Source organism: Ixodes scapularis, unplaced genomic scaffold, assembly GCF_016920785.2.
Source record: "Ixodes scapularis isolate PalLabHiFi unplaced genomic scaffold, ASM1692078v2 PGA_scaffold8__174_contigs__length_109621045, whole genome shotgun sequence".
Lineage (NCBI taxonomy): Eukaryota > Metazoa > Arthropoda > Arachnida > Ixodida > Ixodidae > Ixodes > Ixodes scapularis.
In genome coordinates, this window is record NW_024609883.1 from 43,506,244 (window position 1) to 43,523,632 (window position 17,389).

At 46.1% G+C, this 17,389-nt stretch overlaps 1 protein-coding gene across 1 annotated transcript; it reads left to right on the forward strand.

Moving 5' to 3' along the window:
* The first annotated feature begins 1,910 nt into the window (after positions 1-1,910).
* Positions 1,911-14,843, forward strand: LOC8030348 (zinc finger protein OZF). Its single transcript, XM_042286966.1, has 4 exons — positions 1,911-2,082; positions 4,409-6,583; positions 10,360-10,783; positions 12,181-14,843. The coding sequence occupies exons 2-4, from the start codon at positions 5,953-5,955 to the stop codon at positions 12,362-12,364; spliced, it is 1,239 nt and encodes a 412-aa protein (XP_042142900.1). The 5' UTR covers positions 1,911-2,082; positions 4,409-5,952; the 3' UTR covers positions 12,365-14,843.
* Positions 14,844-17,389: the final 2,546 nt, after the last annotated feature.

A 17,389-nucleotide genomic window follows, 5' to 3' on the forward strand; every position in this document is an offset into this window, starting at 1 on the left:
TCCTCGGTCGGTTAAAAAGCTAATACATGAAGATTTTTCGGCGTATGGCCACAAACTTTTATTCAGGCGAAAAAGAAGTCTGCCCGTAGCAGACGACGCGTAGCCTCAGCAGTGCTCTTCTCCGACCAGCCTCCGACAGCGTTGCTCAAATATGGCGGTCGTCTCCTCTCCGCTCCTTTCTTTCTCTCTCGCTCCTTCAACGCTCTCCTCCCTTTCATTTCCTTTTCTCCTCTCCGGTGCCTTCGTCGCCACACCCACTGGCCAAACTCTCCCAATACACGGCTCTGGTCTATACGGCTCTGTAGCGCCAGCTGAGCCTCTAGCGTTTATTGTAATAACTGAATAACTCTATGGTCCTGCTGTTGCCTGTCGCGATCCTGGCGGTTGGTCATAGAAATGCTGGCGAGAAGCACGAGCGAATGTGAGTGTCGCTGTCGTCACGGCGTCCCAGGCGTCCCAACTTCCGGCTGCCCAACTTCCGTGAACTGTCACAGTGGAGAGCGACCTGCAGCAGAACAGGCGTCTGCTATTTTTACCACAACTATTGCAACGCCGCCAGGTTCGCGACCGGCGACAACATGACTCTTTTATGACGTCATCAGGCGGAAATCGAGGGACCACTTTTTTGGCCGCGGTAAACACACCAGTCGGAGACGCGTTCCAGGCACCATAGTCACAGTCCACTCCACGGAAGTAGGGGTGTCGCGAACCGGCCGCGGTTCGAGTTCGACCAGGTTCGACTTTTTCGAACTTTTACTGGAAAGGTCGTCGAACCTTGTATTGAGGTTCGACTCGTGTGCGCATGCGCGACAGGCTGGCCAGTTGGCTGCGTATTGAATGGTAATGGCTAAGAGATGAATTAAGTGCAGCGCTGATCGGCTATTTCAGTCAATACAGTACTAAAATTTAAGTTATTAACTTCTTCAGGGAATAGAATTAGTTTCTTTTAATTGCAATTGTTCACAAAATAAAATATCCCTTTGCATAAAAAAGAAATTCTCCAAACCTAGACATGCTTGTATCAAGGTCTGGCCACACTGTCCACAAAGTTGAACCGATAGAATCTGGTGAAAAGGTCGAAGGTTCGTCGAAACCCGAAAGTTCGACCATGGCTAGACAACTTTTCTTGGCAATGCAGTGGAAGGTACAGGCCCGCGTCCCCTCTCTCATTTTGAGTGCACGCAGGCTCTCCTGCCCGCGCACACTCAAAATGGGAGAGGGGACGCGGACCTGTACCTTCCACTGCATTGCCAAGAAAAGTTGTCGCGGAGGATAGTTGGTTTTGCATCATGGGGTAATACGCCAAAACAACAGGGACAAAAAACGAAGGAGAACTAGACAGGACGCGGCGTCCTGTCTAGTTCTCCCTTCGTTTTTTGTCCCTGTTGTTTTGGCGTATTACCCAATGATGCAAAACCAACTATACTCCGCGACACCCCTACACGGAAGACACAGCAGCCGGAAGCTGGGACGCCTGGTACAGTGGGACGCCGTGATGACAGCGACCACTGACAGCGACACTCGCGTTTGCTCGTGCTTTTCGCCAGCATTTCTACGCCCAACCAGCCCAACCACCTGGATCGCGACAGGCAACAACATGACACTCCGGTTTTTGTGACGTCATTTGTTGCCACTTGGGGACCACTTTTGATATATTGGGGGGATAGGACGCTAAACACACCAGTCAAAGACGCGATCTAGGCACCATACTACTGGTGCTACTGGAGGGTGAAAAGTTCGAAGGTTTGTCGAACCGGTTCGACCCAGTCAAACCCCGAAAGTTCGACCTAAAAATCCGGTTTGACAAAAGTTCGCGACACCAGGAGTGCGGATAGTTGTGGATTCTAATCCACACTCGGAGTGTGGATTAGAATCCACCACTATCCGCACTCGGAGTGCGAATAGGGACAACCGAACAAAACGCTTCGACGAGACTGTGTGTGTGTCAGGTTCTTTTTATTTCTTGATTCTCAAGCCGTTCCCAACGCTACTGGTGATGGACTATCGTTGTTTTCAGCGTCCAGTCACCCGACAGTCAGGGACATGAAGAATTTATCTCCAGGGAAATAAGCTATCACGCAAGTAACGAACACTTGCTGTCACTGCACTTTTCGTGATCTCTGTGTGAAGAATCGTTTGATATTTTGTGTGTGTGTGTGTGTGTTTTTTTTTTTTTTTTTTTTATGTTCCGAATTTATGGTTGGATTACCCATTTGGGAGCTCACTCGTTGAGTGCGAGGGCCAAATCCTCTGCGCGTTCCGCTACTCCGTGTTTTACTCCTCTCTTTAGGATCCCTGCCTTGCCCTCGCTGATCCTGAAGGTTCGTAAAAAGCATTGACTTGGCTCATGCCTCCACACAGCTTTGTGATCTGCGCTAACTTTATGCAGCTCAGCATTTCAAAGTTTGGTGCATGACACGCTGTTTCGAAGTAAAGCGTGTTGCTCAGTTTTCGCACGCCTGTGTAACATCAGTCATATATTCGAAGTAAAGCGTGTTGCTCAGTTTTCGCACGCCTGTGTAACATCAGTCATATCTAGGGTTCCGTGTTTTCGGATAGATCGGAAAAACAGCGATAAACTCTGAATTTCAATATGCCAACCACCCCCCCCCCCCCCCTTTTTTTTTCCTACACAAACACATACAAGTATTTTAAAATTAATGGTTTGATCAGTGCGTAGAGTCTATGGCCCTGGGAAAATTCCACCGCACTTTTGTTTCAAATTACGGTCAGGACAGCAGGTCATTGTACTTTCGAGTCACGAGTCACGGTTTATGTTTCCAGTTTGGGTCATACTATTTGTGCTTTAGAGGAAGGAGAGGTTGTGTTTTTGTAACAGTGAAAGCTATGGACCATAGAGATTGCATAAAGTGGGGGAGAGGGACAGTTGAAACTTCTCTATTACATGCTTTACCACTCTACCTCGCGCGGCCGCAAAGGTGGTTGATAGAATAATATAGAATGAATACAAGCTTCCCAGCAACTACCTCCGGGAGTTTATTGATTTTAAAGTGGCCCTGCAATCATATTTAAAGGGAAGATGGGGCACTTCTACATTTGAGGAAAAACGCTTGAATTGCGTTCATTTCGCCTTTAGAATAACAGATATCATAATTATATTTCAATGCGACGCGCCGGAGAGCCGTAAGAGCAGTTTCAAAATAGGGCTGAAGCCCCACCTCCCTAGCCTTGGGCAGCCAAATAATCCGTCGATGACATCGCAAACAGCGACTGTCTTTCGCGTTTTTTAGCGTTTAAACAATACTTGCGCAGCAAATGGTGTGGGTATTCGGGTTCACGGGATAAAAATACACTAGAATTCACTTCTAACTCATTTTTCAAGAACCTCCGTAGCTTCCCTTTAATGTCTACCTTTTTGCGGTTTCCACGTCTCATGGGGTTCGGGCAAGCCAGCGAGCACGGAGAGAGTAACTAAATATCAGTGCGTCATATTTAAACTGGATGACACGGAAACATCTTCCACTTAAGGGGCGGATGTTTCCGTAGGAGAAAGGTCCCGAATGTATGCGGCGGCGCTGTGGTCGTATACGGGCTCGAGGATCCGAGCGTTCTGAAGGCCTTCGGCAAGAAGGTTTGGCTTGCGGTTTGGCCGATTGGCGGTATGGCAACGCGAAGTGCCTCTTGTTCTGAACTGATCTTTACCCTGTGTTTGCTGTCGTTCGTGGCCAATGAAGTGTCATGCCAAATTAGTGTTTAATCGCTCAGCAAATGCAATGCGAGCCGCCCTGGCTGCCCGCTTCATACAGCCTATCCAGAACATGCTTTAGTAGCGCCATCTCGAGCCGTCACTACCCTTCCTCTAGATCATGGCCACTCAGGCGAGCAAGGACGTCATGAAGGAGGTCATTTCTTGCTCGTTTTTTTTAATTTTAATTTGCCTATACCGTTTAAAATAAAGCGAAACTCAAAAAAAAAAAAAAAGTTTCATTAAGTAAGTACGTTCAGTGCGCTCAGGTTCGGTAGAAATTAAAAACCAGTAAAAACGTCCTTGCAGGGCCTTTTTAAGGTATCAGCATTTATCGAAGCATCACTTGTGTGCAATTTTGTTGTAGGACTAATTAGTATTGCCAGTAGTAATGGCACCAACACCAAGTACTACTGTAAAAAATAAAAATATATGCAATCGCGTTTTTTTTTTTTGTGTGTCTAGCATACATTTACGTTTTATATAATTTATTTATTTTTAATATGAAACACTGCGAAATTAAACTGAATTTTGGAGAATTGGGAATCATACAAAAATAAACTCAGAATTTTGGCAAAAAATTAGCTCCGGAAAACACCCTCTCAATTTGACGAAAAATAAACTCCAAAAACATGGAACCCTAGTCATATCTTGTTTGGGACACCAACCCACAGACAAACCCTTAGCAGTTTCGTTGTCCAGCCATGGGCACCTTTTCAGAGAAAGGTGCTGGACAGCTGTGCTACTCTTCTGGCTTGTCCAAGACTTCCACAAGCTGCGAGCAGGGCAGATGGGATCTGCAGTCTCGAAGCGCATTGTTACGTTGTAACCCTGGGAGCAAGGTAAGGGAATGTAGGAGCCAGAGTAAGCAAAGGCCAACTGTAACTTACCTACAGCCTATTTTTATATGTTGCCACAGAAGCCTCCAGTGTGCTTCAACCTCCCAGTATAAATCATTTTACTTCAGGAGTTGCAGTTTCCACAGGAGAACAAAACAAACTTTAGCTTTTTGTAGTGCTTGCCTCAAAAAATGTTGCCATGCTTGAAAAAAAAAAAAATTTGTGTGGTAATTTGGTACATTTTTTGGCATTGTGGGCTCAAGTTTTAAAAGTGGCAATTTGCCTTGCAGGCGGCCTTACTACACTGCGGAAGAATATCTGCCGATAACAGTCTTCCTCGTTGGAACCCTGAGAAGCTGCTGTTGACCACCCACCTCACTCGTTTTAGAATTAGAAGTGGACGCGAACAGCCGAGATTACATCGTCCCGTCGTTTTAATTGAAGTCTTTATGCCCGTTTTATGCAGCTGTGTGACATGTCAATTTACCACGATAGGTGTGTTCCGTGAGACCTTTCCAACCAAGTCCGACAGGAGTTCCACAGTCGAGGGGATTAGCTGCAATAACGGAGGACGTTGAGGTAGTTTGTTCTGCAGTGTCTGTGGCTATTATATACACCTTGTGTGAAGATTCTAAAGCTCTTTTGCAGCATTTGGTGTGCTCGGAAGAGCCCTTTTGCACCTATTGTAACTAACTTGTCCATTGTGAAGCATGCAGCTGAGGTTGCCAAAGCAGAAACCTTGTGGTAGAGGTGAAATATGTGTGAATGTTCATTCTTGAGTTGCGCTGTATACTAGACTAGAAGCAGTCTGTGCCTAGCTTAGGAAACGGTCGAGGCGAGTTTCATCAAATGTGTATTGGAAAAGTGTGCAATGTAGCAACAGAAGACAGGGTTTTGTTGATAGCCTGTATATTCATAAGGACAGAAGAGACAGAGTTTAGATAGCCTGTTACGCTTCGAAAGGCCCTACACTTGGTAGCATCTCAAGAAGAGAAAGCATGTTTTGCACAAAGTTTGTGTGCTGCACAAAACAGTTCTTACAAGACTTGGTTGACAGACAAAAAGTATGCCTTTTGCATTCAAGAAGTGTGAATTTTGGTTATATAAACAAAACACTGATCTTAAATGTGCATGCATGTATCTTAATTCTCTAAGTAAAAAGAGAAATTTGTAACACTCTGCAAGGAGCTAAACAAGGTTTTTGAGGTAAAAATGAGTATTGTTTTTTACGTTTCCAGAGCAACCTTCCCAAAATCGGGTATTTCGATATAATGAATCATTACCGTAGGCAGTGTGGTCTGAACTTTAGTTGAAGCATAGTTACGAAGTTGCGTACTCGCAGAAACATTTTGCGATACGTGCTACTTGGGATCTGCACTTTCATGTGAGATAGTCGAGGATAAGAAAATGACCTCTGCATATTTTCCAATGGCAGTAATGTCCCCACCCCCGCCGCACCCTTCTTCGAGGCGCGTACAAAAGTTGCGAGCGCCGAACGTTTGCGTCCAAGACTGGACACTTTTGAACCCGAGTCGCAGCGTTCCACAACCCACCGAGCGACGCATCTTCTTCCCCGCAGCTCCACAACACGCGCCCTTTTCCACGGAGGCTCGCACCGAGGACGCCGCAGTCCGGTGCACCCTGTGCAAGTACAAGACCAAGGACAAGAGCCTGATGGTCCGCCACCAGCGCATCCACTCGGGCGAACGGCCGCACCAGTGCCACCTATGTCCCAAGGCCTTCACCCAGCGGGGCAACCTGATGACGCACCTCAAGTACCACTCGGGCGAGAAACCTTTCAAGTGCAACTACTGCCCCAAGGCGTTCACCACCAAGGCGGACTGGGTGATTCACGAACGGATCCACACGGGCGACCGGCCCTACAAGTGCAAGCTGTGCCCGATGACGTTCACCGCCAGCTCGCACCTGGTGGTCCACTGCCGGCGCCACGAGGGCGACAGGCCCCACCTCTGCTCCCGCTGCCGGCTGTCGTTCCGCGAGCGATCCGAGCTCGACGCTCACGCGGTTACTCACACGGGCTGAAAGGGGGGGGGGAGTCCCTCTGTCGCGGCGTTTGAGTTTGCCCAGTGTCGCACCGAGGTCCGAGGTGGGTTCTGGTGAGTTCGGACCGGTTCACACACTGGCGTTTGAGCGTGCCACACTCGCTCGTTAACGCTTACGATGAGAGCTTGCCGGTGGCATCCATCGGGTCACTGCGGAGCGCTTCCGACCTGCAGACAACTAGACCGAAGGTCTAGTGTCTCTCGGCTCGCCCTTTTCCCTTCGCCCCGAAGCAAGATGTCTCGTTATTTGTGTGATCAAATAAATCTATGCACCATGTATGAGAAATGGTTGCCCATAACATGTCCGAATTTCATCGATGCCACGGAGATATAATGGTGCATAAAAAATTATAAGAAAAATATGCCGAGAGTTAGCCCACCTAAAATTTATAGCAATTGGATGAAAATAATGGGCAAGCTAACTTTCAATCTGCCTTAAAAAAAAAAAAGTTTAAAAATGCTAGTTTTGGATTATGCGACCCTCGAAACTTGTGAACGCAGGAGGGGCGGAACCAAAGACAACTGTCCTTCCCGGTCAGTAATGTTCGCTTATCTCCCGCTGTGGTTAGGTAAAACCGTTTTTGCCAAGGTCACCATTAACCAAGGCCCCGCAATCACTAGAAGTGGGCTATCTTTCGGTGTTCAAAAAACAGCAAATTGTGCCGAAAATAGGGAGTGGGCTATTTTTCGGCGATGGGGCATCCCTTGGAATATTGTGGCAGACAGGTTTGAAGTGTGCCAGGACTACCAAATGGATTACGTCAGTGTGCGACTGTGTTCTCTCGTCGTACGCAGCTATGAGCGAGCACGGTGCACTTGAGCACACCTCGACACTGCTACTCGTGTTCTGCGTCAAGCCAATCGGTGACGGAGCAGAGCACGTAGCAGATTTCTGCGAGAGGAGTGCACTCCAACGATACGCTGCCGCGAACTCCACTCTGATGCTGCAATTGGCTCGCCGGGGTCATAGCTTTTGCTGCTTGTTGAGTTGGCGTGAAAATGGGATATGGGACAAACCTTTCGAAACGACGCTGGTTGGCACCTGTTAGCGGGTTGCATTGCATGGAGACTGCTCTGGGAAGAATGTGGTGTGTCCGAAGTTGTGGGTGGGTTCCCTTCTTCTGTAGGTTCCACGCGCGGATTCGGATGGGCTTATCCATCGAAAGTGTGAAGAGAATTGCCTCTTTTCGGGCAACCAAAACTTGCACTCGGCGGAGTTGAAGCTGTTACGGCTTTTTGTGACTTTTTCGGATGGGCTCTATGACCCAAGTGTAAGATGTCATTGTTTATTTATTGCAAAAGACAATATTGGTAAAGGTGCAAGCATGTGGAAACCGGTGTGAAACTTTGGAATTGGAAAGGTGTACTCCTGGATCCTTTCTAGTTGTTGATAGTCACATTTATAGCATACAAAGATGTTTGCCTTTTGGAAACTTTCATCCTGTGCAGTTTATATTGATGTAGTGAAACAGAAGCATACCTGCCAAGTCTTTCGTATTACCCGAGAGACTCCCGAGAAAAATTTCCCGGAAAACCCAAATTCCCCCCCCTGGATTAGTGTCGTGATGTAGGCGAGTTGGTTCATGGTAACGGAAATAAACAGCGCGCAAAAAATACACAGGACGAAAGGAAGGTGTTTAGCTCAGTTGGTAGAGCGCTCCACTTGTAATGGAGAGGTCCCGGGTTCGATACCCGGACCCCTGGTTAGCTCAGTTGGTAGAGCGCTCCACTTGTAATGGAGAGGTCCCGGGTTCGATACCCGGACCAGGCGGATTTTTTCGGTCGCTCACCAGTCACCTAGCTGTGTTTGGAGATTTATGTGTGTCCTTTGTCCCTCTTGTTCCCCTTCTCCAGGGATTACTTTCGTCATTCTTGTCCAGCTCGCTTGCACCTTTGCATTTAATTGCATTATATCAGCGCTTGTGTCATTCACACCTTCCTTTCGTCCTGTGTATTTTCTGCGCGCTGTTTATTTTCGTTTCCCCCCCCCCTCCTTGCACTTAGACAAGGGGTCTTTGCTATTGCAACAAACGGCCGCAACGACAAGGGGCCCAGCCGTGTCTCGCTAGCATGAGCAATGCAATATAAAAGTAACGAAGTTTCCTTCATGTAAATTTATTATCAACATTTATTTTTAAAAACTACAAGCCCCCCTCCCCCCCCCCCCCCCCCCCCCCCGGTTTAGAAATTCTCCCAGATTTGGTTTCTCCGAACTTGGCAGGTATGCAGTAGGGATATGGATGTAATCTATATCCCTACTGCTTGCAGCGAATTCTGCAAAAATGATTCACTGTCTATATGAGTACCTATATCTATTTATTTCCACCCACGAAGGACGAGAAATTTGCTCCTTTTGTGTAGTTTTTCTTTGCAACCAATATTGCCTCAAACACTAGGCTGGGGCTTCGTTTGATATTGTTTATAATCAGCTTGTTTCGGTGTTGACCAGATTTCTCTTTTAACATGTCTTCTGGTTGCAACTCAGTTTCTTGATTGGGAATGAAAAAAGTTTTCGCTCTCCTATAGTGTTGTACTTATCTTTCTTTACTTGCAAATACAGTTTCTTTACACTAGAAGTGTTCGCATTTATTGCCTCAAGGGTTGGGACGGGGAATTAAATGAAGCTTGATTTCTGCTTGAAAACTAGCAAATAATGGTGTCTTCAGATTCTTCTTTGTAACTCTTCCAATTTAAAATGTGAGCCAAGGGGCCAGCATGTGCTGCGAACTTCAGTGTATTAAATCGTGAAATATTTCACAGCTGGTCTAATATTTAGTACATTTTTCAAACAGTCACTTTTCGAAGTGTCTTGCAAACACAACGTTGCAATTGTCCTTAATGGCTCCATAGCCCAATGTATAGGGTGGTCCAAGTCGCCAGGCTCGATCTAAAATGGACCGTAAAAATCGACGCCTGCAAGTAGCAACCTAAAATTTTCCTCAAAGGCGTAATTCACAGGTCGGTTTTTGTTTTGTAAAATTACAAAGCATAGCTTTCTTTCTGTAAATAATAAGGCCAAGAAACTTGCCAGGGTCTACGGCGGGCAGTAACGCAGACGACAAAAGGCCCAGTAGCGGGGGGTGTTTGGCATTCGTATTGATAGATGGTGCTACCTCCTTATCGCGACAGCTTGCGACCACTGTGGTTTATTAAAATGAATATAATCTTTTTGAAATGTCACTTCGGTTAAAAAATAAATCTGAACAATAAAAGCAAAACTTAAAGTAAAAAAACGCGTCTGAACGGCGGCGCTTTTGCTGCCAAAGGATTTCGCCTGCGTGTCGTCTGCTATATTTCGCTGGTCGGCTGCACCTTCAAACGCTGCTCCCGATGCCATCTATCAATAGGAACATCAAACACACCCCGCTACGGGACTTGGTCATCTGAGTCGGAGCCCACCGTAGACCCTGGCAAGTTTCTTGGCCCTATTTTTTACTAAAAGAAAACTATGCTTTGTAATTTTGCAGGAGAAAACATACCTGTGAAGTACACCTTTGACGAAAAGTTTAGATGGCTACGTGCAAACGTCGATTTTTACGGTCCATTTTAGATCGAGCCTGGTGACTTGAACCACCCTTTATTATTTCGCTACTTAATATTTCACAATATGCCTTTCTCCACGCAAGCTTGCACCCTGCAAGTTGCGTACAGTTGAAAATTGTTGCCAGAAGCAGATTTCATTCGAAATTACGAGCCGAAATCGTCGTCGAATACAGAGCTTGTTTCAGGATCAAGAATTTAGTGGGTTGACATTTCACGGATCCAGTATCTAGATCACTGACTGTAGAATCCTGCAAAAAAAACCTCGCCCATAATCCGAAACCCGTTTTCTTCTACCCAGTTGACGCCCGCTACAACACGCGGGGGTTTCACGTCGCCGCGATCCAGGGCGCTCCCCGCAGCGACGAGCGGCCGCTGTTACGCTGCCAGCACTGCCCCGCCGTCTTCCTCCAGAGGGGCCGTCTGCTCAGCCATGTGCGGATGCACACGGGTGAAAAACCCTTCAGGTGCTCGCTCTGCCCGATGGCATACTCCGAGCGGAGCAGCCTCACAACGCACATGCGCGCTCACACCGGGGAGCGTCCCTTTGAGTGCTGCGTCTGCCACAAGGCGTTCAGCCGCAGCCAGATCCTGATGATCCACTTCAGGACCCACACGGGAGAGCGACCGTACAGGTGCCGGCAGTTTTATACTCTGGACCCGTGTCCCCCTGTAAAATAAACTGCCGCCGGATGGTCGTAAAAACATGCTTTTTGTGTAGTTTTCGTCAAAATATTTAGCGCTGTAGAGAATCTGTCATCTGTGTTAAAGGGACACTGACAGGGTACTTATGCCTGCTGATGTTTTTATTTGAACATGACCTGCGAGAGCCCAACTACCCAGAACACAATTTGCGGCTCGAAATTTGTGTTCTTTCCACCCAAAAGCTGCCTGTCGAGAATCGGCTGGTTTCAGCTCGCTCCCTCTCTTTTCCATGGTCACGTGCCGTTCAAACTGATGCCTACCAAATATATTTAGAGTTGTGGGTCATCTAAGGTTCATTATCAGTATTAAAACTATAAAGGAATTTGAACCCCATTTTTTGTGGCTTCCGATCAATGTATTAGGAGGACTGATACATTGATCGATTGAAAAAAATTGTTGCTCAGATCACGGAGGCAAACTGCGGCGCGATAATGGCGCGTAATGGCGCGCGATGGACTGACGTTGCGACAAACTGAGACCGCTACTTCGGAATTGTGGTTTGTGGTACTGGTCAATTGATCTTCAAACGCAGAACAGCAAGGGGAATAGGTATTGAGTGCAAAATAATCGCACGACAAACGGTTCAGAAACGTCCTGGTCGTTGTCGTCGTCTGCTTCACACGCCCGAGAAGTGGAGGAATGGAAAAAAACTGGGTAGGGTGATAGCCACGCGACTTCCAGTAACTCTCTTCTCCGAGCCTCCGTGCACATGTTTCGGTTTCGAGCAGTTGAGTGTTTTGGCTTTATTAAAAATATGTGTGGCTCTTTAGCAAAGTATTGATTGGATAATCTCCTGATACATCATTATATCGCGGAGCAAAAAATATAAAAAAATGTTTGGGGGATGTTGGCGTTTCTTTACGGTCAATTTTTCAAACACACTGTCCACGTAACGCCCATCGAATAGCACGGCGGAAGAGCCTAAGCACACACCTGACCTCGCCACACAGCCGTCTCCTTCCGCACAATAAACTCTCTTGTCTCCTTGCGCACGGTAAAATCCGTCATCGTCACCGTGGCAGCGAAGCGTGTGCACCCATCCAGCAGATGCTTAGTTGCCATGGTGACGGCGACCATAGCAAAGGGACTTTTGTCACGAAGAAGACGGTGCAGTGTGGCATTATTGGGTGCGTGCTAGGGCTCTTTCGACCCGCTTTGGAACGAGTGGAATGCGAACAAAAAGAGTTTGAGGACTCGACGCAGATTGTCGATTTTCTCCGGCGCCAGACATTTTGACGAACCTGGCACGAAACAAACATTTTAGCTCGAAATTTGGACAGAGTTTCTTTTGCGGCGACGCGAGTCTAAACCATACCGACATTCCCAGGTGCCACCTGTGCCCGCGGAGCTTCGTTCAGCGCCACACGCTGACGATGCACATTCGGACGCACACCGGCGAGCGGCCGTACCGGTGCGACGTGTGCGCCAAAGCGTTCGCCAGGAAGCGCCAGCTGGTCATGCACATGGCGGCACACATCACGGGAGGCTGCGATCCTTTGCAAACAAGTTAGGAGGACTGCTGCATTATCGCGGACTGTTTCAAAAAAAGGTGTCAGTCCGTTGTCGTGAATCAACGGTCGCAAACGGACCTTTTCCACAGTTTAGCGCCATCTAGTGGCTCAAAATAAGGCAGGCTCACACATTTGCATTTGAGTGCGTCGGAGCGAATTGCGTTCCCTTGTAACTGCTTATGGCGACAGAACGGAATGGTACATCAGGTAGCCCTAAACGGTCTCAGTCCGCATATATATTTACATTTTTTTATTCATACTTTTTTTTTTTTTATTGGGGACTCGAAATAGTTCTGACAATGGTATAAGCGACCTCTCGCAGGTAGTGCGTCAATTTGGTCTCGCAAACACTGCAAAACCTTCAGTTCAGTTATATGCGGTTCCAGGGCCGCTTGATGGCTGGCACCGATGCGCCAGTCTGTTTTCTCATCGTAAGCGGTTAAAAGAAAACGCGGAGCACTCGAGTACTTTCCAACGCAAATGTGTGAGCCAGCCTTTCCGTTGTAGCTTTAGCCATACTAAAGGGGGCTGTGAAAAACATAGCCTTTCGTCGAACATCACCGGCCAACAGGAATACATCTTTTATTAGTTTCCAATTCCGACGGTGGCAAAAATTAAACCAGTCTGTACGAGTTGTCAACCTGAGTATGTGCCAATGGATCCATCTGTTTATTTATTTAGTGTCCACAAACAGTCGCACCCTAAATACTAATATATGCAAAGTTACAAAAACAAAATTTAAACACAGTACAACCGAAGGGCCAGGGCACTGTTAAAAGCGTGCTGGCTCCTATAAATGTTTAAAGCAGCACTGGGCATGCTCAAACTGTTCTCACTGATTCTACCTCCATTGGATACAAGCATTGACACGGTGCTCTAATCCGATTCGTATGTTGTGAGTTCCAACGTCTCAAATGCACTGGCCTCGAGTCGTCCGCTTGGATCAGCCTTCAGCCATCAGTTTCCAGAATGCCGCCACTAGTATGGCATGCACACCATGGCCTCCAATGATGGCAGCGATTAAAGTGGCCATACTGTATTCCTGGGAAGGTCTGTGACATACTGGCGGTTTGAGAGAAAAGAGAACTGGGTTTTTCTCACTGCAGAAATGAACCATGCATTTCCAAATGCTCAGTCTCTCCCAAAATTTAGTTCTATCGGTTGAGATCAGGTACCAAAATTTTGGAGCTTTTTGTTTGTTTGACTTAAAAGTTGCGAGCAATTTTCGAAAATTTTCAATTACAAATGGGGCACATTCTTGGCAGCGGACGCCATTCATCTCCACGTATTTTCAGGCTTTGTTTTTCTCGTAAAAATTTTAGAAAATCGCTTATAACGTTTCAATTGGGTGACAGCAACCACTACTCTGGCATCTGATCTGTACTGCTAGCGCTACATTTGGGTAGGGTCCGAGCATGGGGCAATGCATAGTTTTTTTGTTTTGTTTTGTTTTTTGCAATGAAAAAAAAAAAACACTTTTACTTTTCTCCCAAACACTCGGTATATAAAGAGCAAAGTGTTGTTGTTGTCTTTTGGATATCCAAACCTTAATTAGTTTTCTGGCTTCTGCGGTGCCCTGTTTCTTTGAGCATATTTAATCTTGGAAGCTTGTAAGATGCCCAAGCACCATCAGAACTATACTCCGCGACAACTTTTCTTGGCAATGATGTGGAAGGTACAGGCCCGCATCCCCTCTCCCATTTTGAGTGTGCGCGGGCTCTCCTCCTCTCCCCGGAAATGGGGGAGGAGGAGAGCCTTCGTACACTCAAAATGGGAGAGGGAACGCGGGCCTGTACCTTCCACTGCATTGCCAAGAAAAGTTGTCGCGGAGTATAGCCAGCAGTAGATTAAAAGGCCACCTCGTGTCCTTCTAGCGGTAACTATAGATCCTTTTTATTATTTTGCTCTATTTCTAGGGTGGCTTCGAGATTTTTCGGGAAAAGAAGTATTCAATTATGGCACAGTTTCAGCATATGTTCGACTTTGCTTGACTTCAAAAGAACAGTCAATAAGTAAAATGACTCTAGAGAGAGTGAGCAAGCAACTGTAGAGTAAGTGATCTGATATAAAGGCACCGTGGGGCTCCCCAAGAGTGGGGAAACAAAATGAAAAGGGGGTTCAATATGGTAGGCTTCTGTCGCACTAAAAAACGTTTAGAACAAGGAAATCGAAAAAGAGGATAAACGCAACCTCTTAACGCAACCACAGCTCTTTATTTCCAGTCTGCTCTTTTCAGTTTGTTGGCTTTTCATGCCGAGATGGTTATTTTACATGGATGCAACCATACACATTAAATCAAGAAGCGGCGGCTATGATTGGGTAGATCAGGATGAAAGGGCTGGCTGAATGCAATTCGTCTCCCCGTCGATGCGATGTGCTATGGTGACATTCTTGTAGACACAGCCATTAAGACTTTGAGTAAAGAGAACTCAGTTGTGTATGTATTCACTATGGAATAAAAAATTTGTTTTCGGACAAACAAAGGATCTCAGTCTGGGTTTTCACCACAAGCTGACGCTGTCCTTGCATGTGTTCTGTTTTGCTGTGCACAGATCGAATCCTCTAATCTGCAGTAGAAAAGCAAGGCAAAGGAAGGCATTAAAAGTTCAAGATGGTACAGCAGGTACCGAGAGGGAAACCTTGAAGTGACAAAATGGCTGGCAATTATATATTACTTGTGTAGTGGCATTGCATCTTGTGATTTCCCTAAAAGGTGTGATGAAGTAGTTGCAGCATTAATGTCATTAAAGTTTGAAGTGTTACAAACAGTTTGTCGAGATAATGTAATTTGTGTAATGTTTAGCTTGGATGTCCGCAATCTTCGTTGTCGTGCTGCAATTTTGTAAAAAGATATAAAAACAACAGCGTGTATAAACTTAGAACAAAAGGAAGTCACCCGCAGAGAGGTAAATTCCAACTTGCTGTAGGTAGCAACCACCCCTCCCAGTAGCTTGGTTAGTCCGTGCTCGTGCCTGTGGCTTTCGAAGCCTGCGTGCACATCATGTAAAATCGACTCTATTGGTGACGAGATGCATAGGTGGCGCCACCTCGCAGGTGCCCTCCTGTGGTGCAGCTGGTAGGATGCGAGCAGATGACTCACTATTTCAAAGCACGGGGTGGCTATGTTAGTTTGCATCTATGGTGATTAAAAACGGTTCATTTATTAAAGAAATGAGTAAACATTTTTGTGAGTGATCTTGGTACATAATGCAAAAGTGAATTTAGTAGTGTAACGTAAGTATTTAGGGTGATTTATTGGCATTACTTTAGGTATGAATCTTTGGGTCAAAGTGATGAAGATGAAGTATAAAGTCTCAGTTGATAGTCAGCAGTGTGTATGTCTCCGTTTCTTCCCGTCTGTGTTTTGTCCTTACCGTTCTAGCTGACTGTTCACTTTTTCAAAAACAAGCCTGGAGCTTCACATTACAGCTTGCGCGGCGTACGTTGGGACTATTTACAACCTCTTCGATTCTTCTTTTCATATCTGGGAGGCTGCTGTAGAAAAAGGGTTTTCATTCCCCAGAGTAAACGACGTGCTGTCTTCTTAGCTGTGCAAGTGTGCACAGTTGTGTTGCAAAGGGCCGCACACTTGTTTTAGCTACATTAAGCTTGCCGATACCGACGCTTCTATACAAGTGTGACTCAACAGTTGCTGGCGAGCGAATGCTCGTCAGCAACTGATGCTTAGCTCCTCCCTAATTGAATACGTGGCAAAAAAGTTTGTCACATGGCGACTTATGCTCAAAAGGAAAGCAGAAATTTTCATAAATTCTTAGATTGTCGGTTATCGTCCGAAAAAATCAGGCGATTGATTAATTTGTTCTATCATATTTTTGCTTAGAATTGTTTACAAATTTAAAATCGCTCGGCTGAGAAGCGCATCACGCATTATGCACATTTGGGTCTGTTAAAATTAAGCAAACAAACAGTAGTAATCCATAGCAGGTATATTCCTCATTTTTTGGGACGCTGACGTGTCACTGACTTACTAAATTCAGGACTTGGATTGCAAGGGTATCGAAAGTTTCTCGTTAACCCAGTGAATAAACAGCGATTTAGTTGAAATGACTCCGGAATTCAGACACCGCTTCTTCCTGCAGCTATTTTGAGAATATGTTTGTTTACTGGTTTACAAAATTAAAAAAAGGAATCAACTCGGAACTAATAAGAGAGCACCACTTGCAGAACACATTGGAACCAACCAGATAGTACACAAACTCGCTTTGACTGAAGTATTTACCTCACACACAAAGAGGTTCTCGAATATTGCTTTTCTATTTTCAATTCGATAAGACATTCCTTTCTTAGTTTTATTTTGTCCAAATCATAATAAAAAGAATAAACCCTATTCGGCGTGGGAGATGATGTAGTGGAATAATGTGCTGGGTATTCAATTTTCATCATCGAGCTTTTTGCACTCGGGGTAGAGAACAGCACACCACCATCCGAGCGCTTCGACACCTAAGCGCCAAAAGTGGTTGTTGGCACGACTATGTGTGCAATGTGCGGTTTCAAACTTTGGTAAATGTTCTACTACAAATATCAATTCACAAAAAAAACATGAAACGCTTTGCCGTGCATTGCCCAAACGGTGCATGAAGCGAGCTGGTGGGCCTTGGAATACAAGATCTGTGTGGTATGTCCCAGTTTATCCTACCTGTGATGTCAAAAATGATGATGATGATAGCTAGAGAAGCACCCCCCTGTACAGAGCGGTATAGACACTTTAAACACGCGCCAAGTTGCGCCACTATTGCCAACTTTCTCCTGTCTTACCGAGATGCCGCGCCACTGAAGCGGGCGTTGACAAGCCTCCGCAAAGGCCTATGCTGGGGAGAAAGACACAGTAGCAGTTATAGTGGCAATAACCTCTCCTGCTGCGATAATTAGGAAGTGAAGGGAACAAGTGGAAACAAAAACTGAAGTGGTTATGGTGGTGCCCATGCAAAAACCGCCTGAAAGTGTCTATATTGAGAGAGTCTGGCCAGTGGGTGTGGCGACGAAGGCGCCGGAGTGGAGAAAAGT

Excerpts from the sequence above, each read along its gene's own strand:
- LOC8030348 (XM_042286966.1), top strand. The coding sequence starts at position 5,953 with ATGACCTCTGCATATTTTCCAATGGCAGTAATGTCCCCACCCCCGCCG. Across the intron at positions 6,584-10,359 it reads TCACGCGGTTACTCACACGG|ATTTCACGGATCCAGTATCT; the intron begins GCTGAAAGGGGG and ends TAGTGGGTTGAC. Across the intron at positions 10,784-12,180 it reads ACGGGAGAGCGACCGTACAG|GTGCCACCTGTGCCCGCGGA; the intron begins GTGCCGGCAGTT and ends CGACATTCCCAG.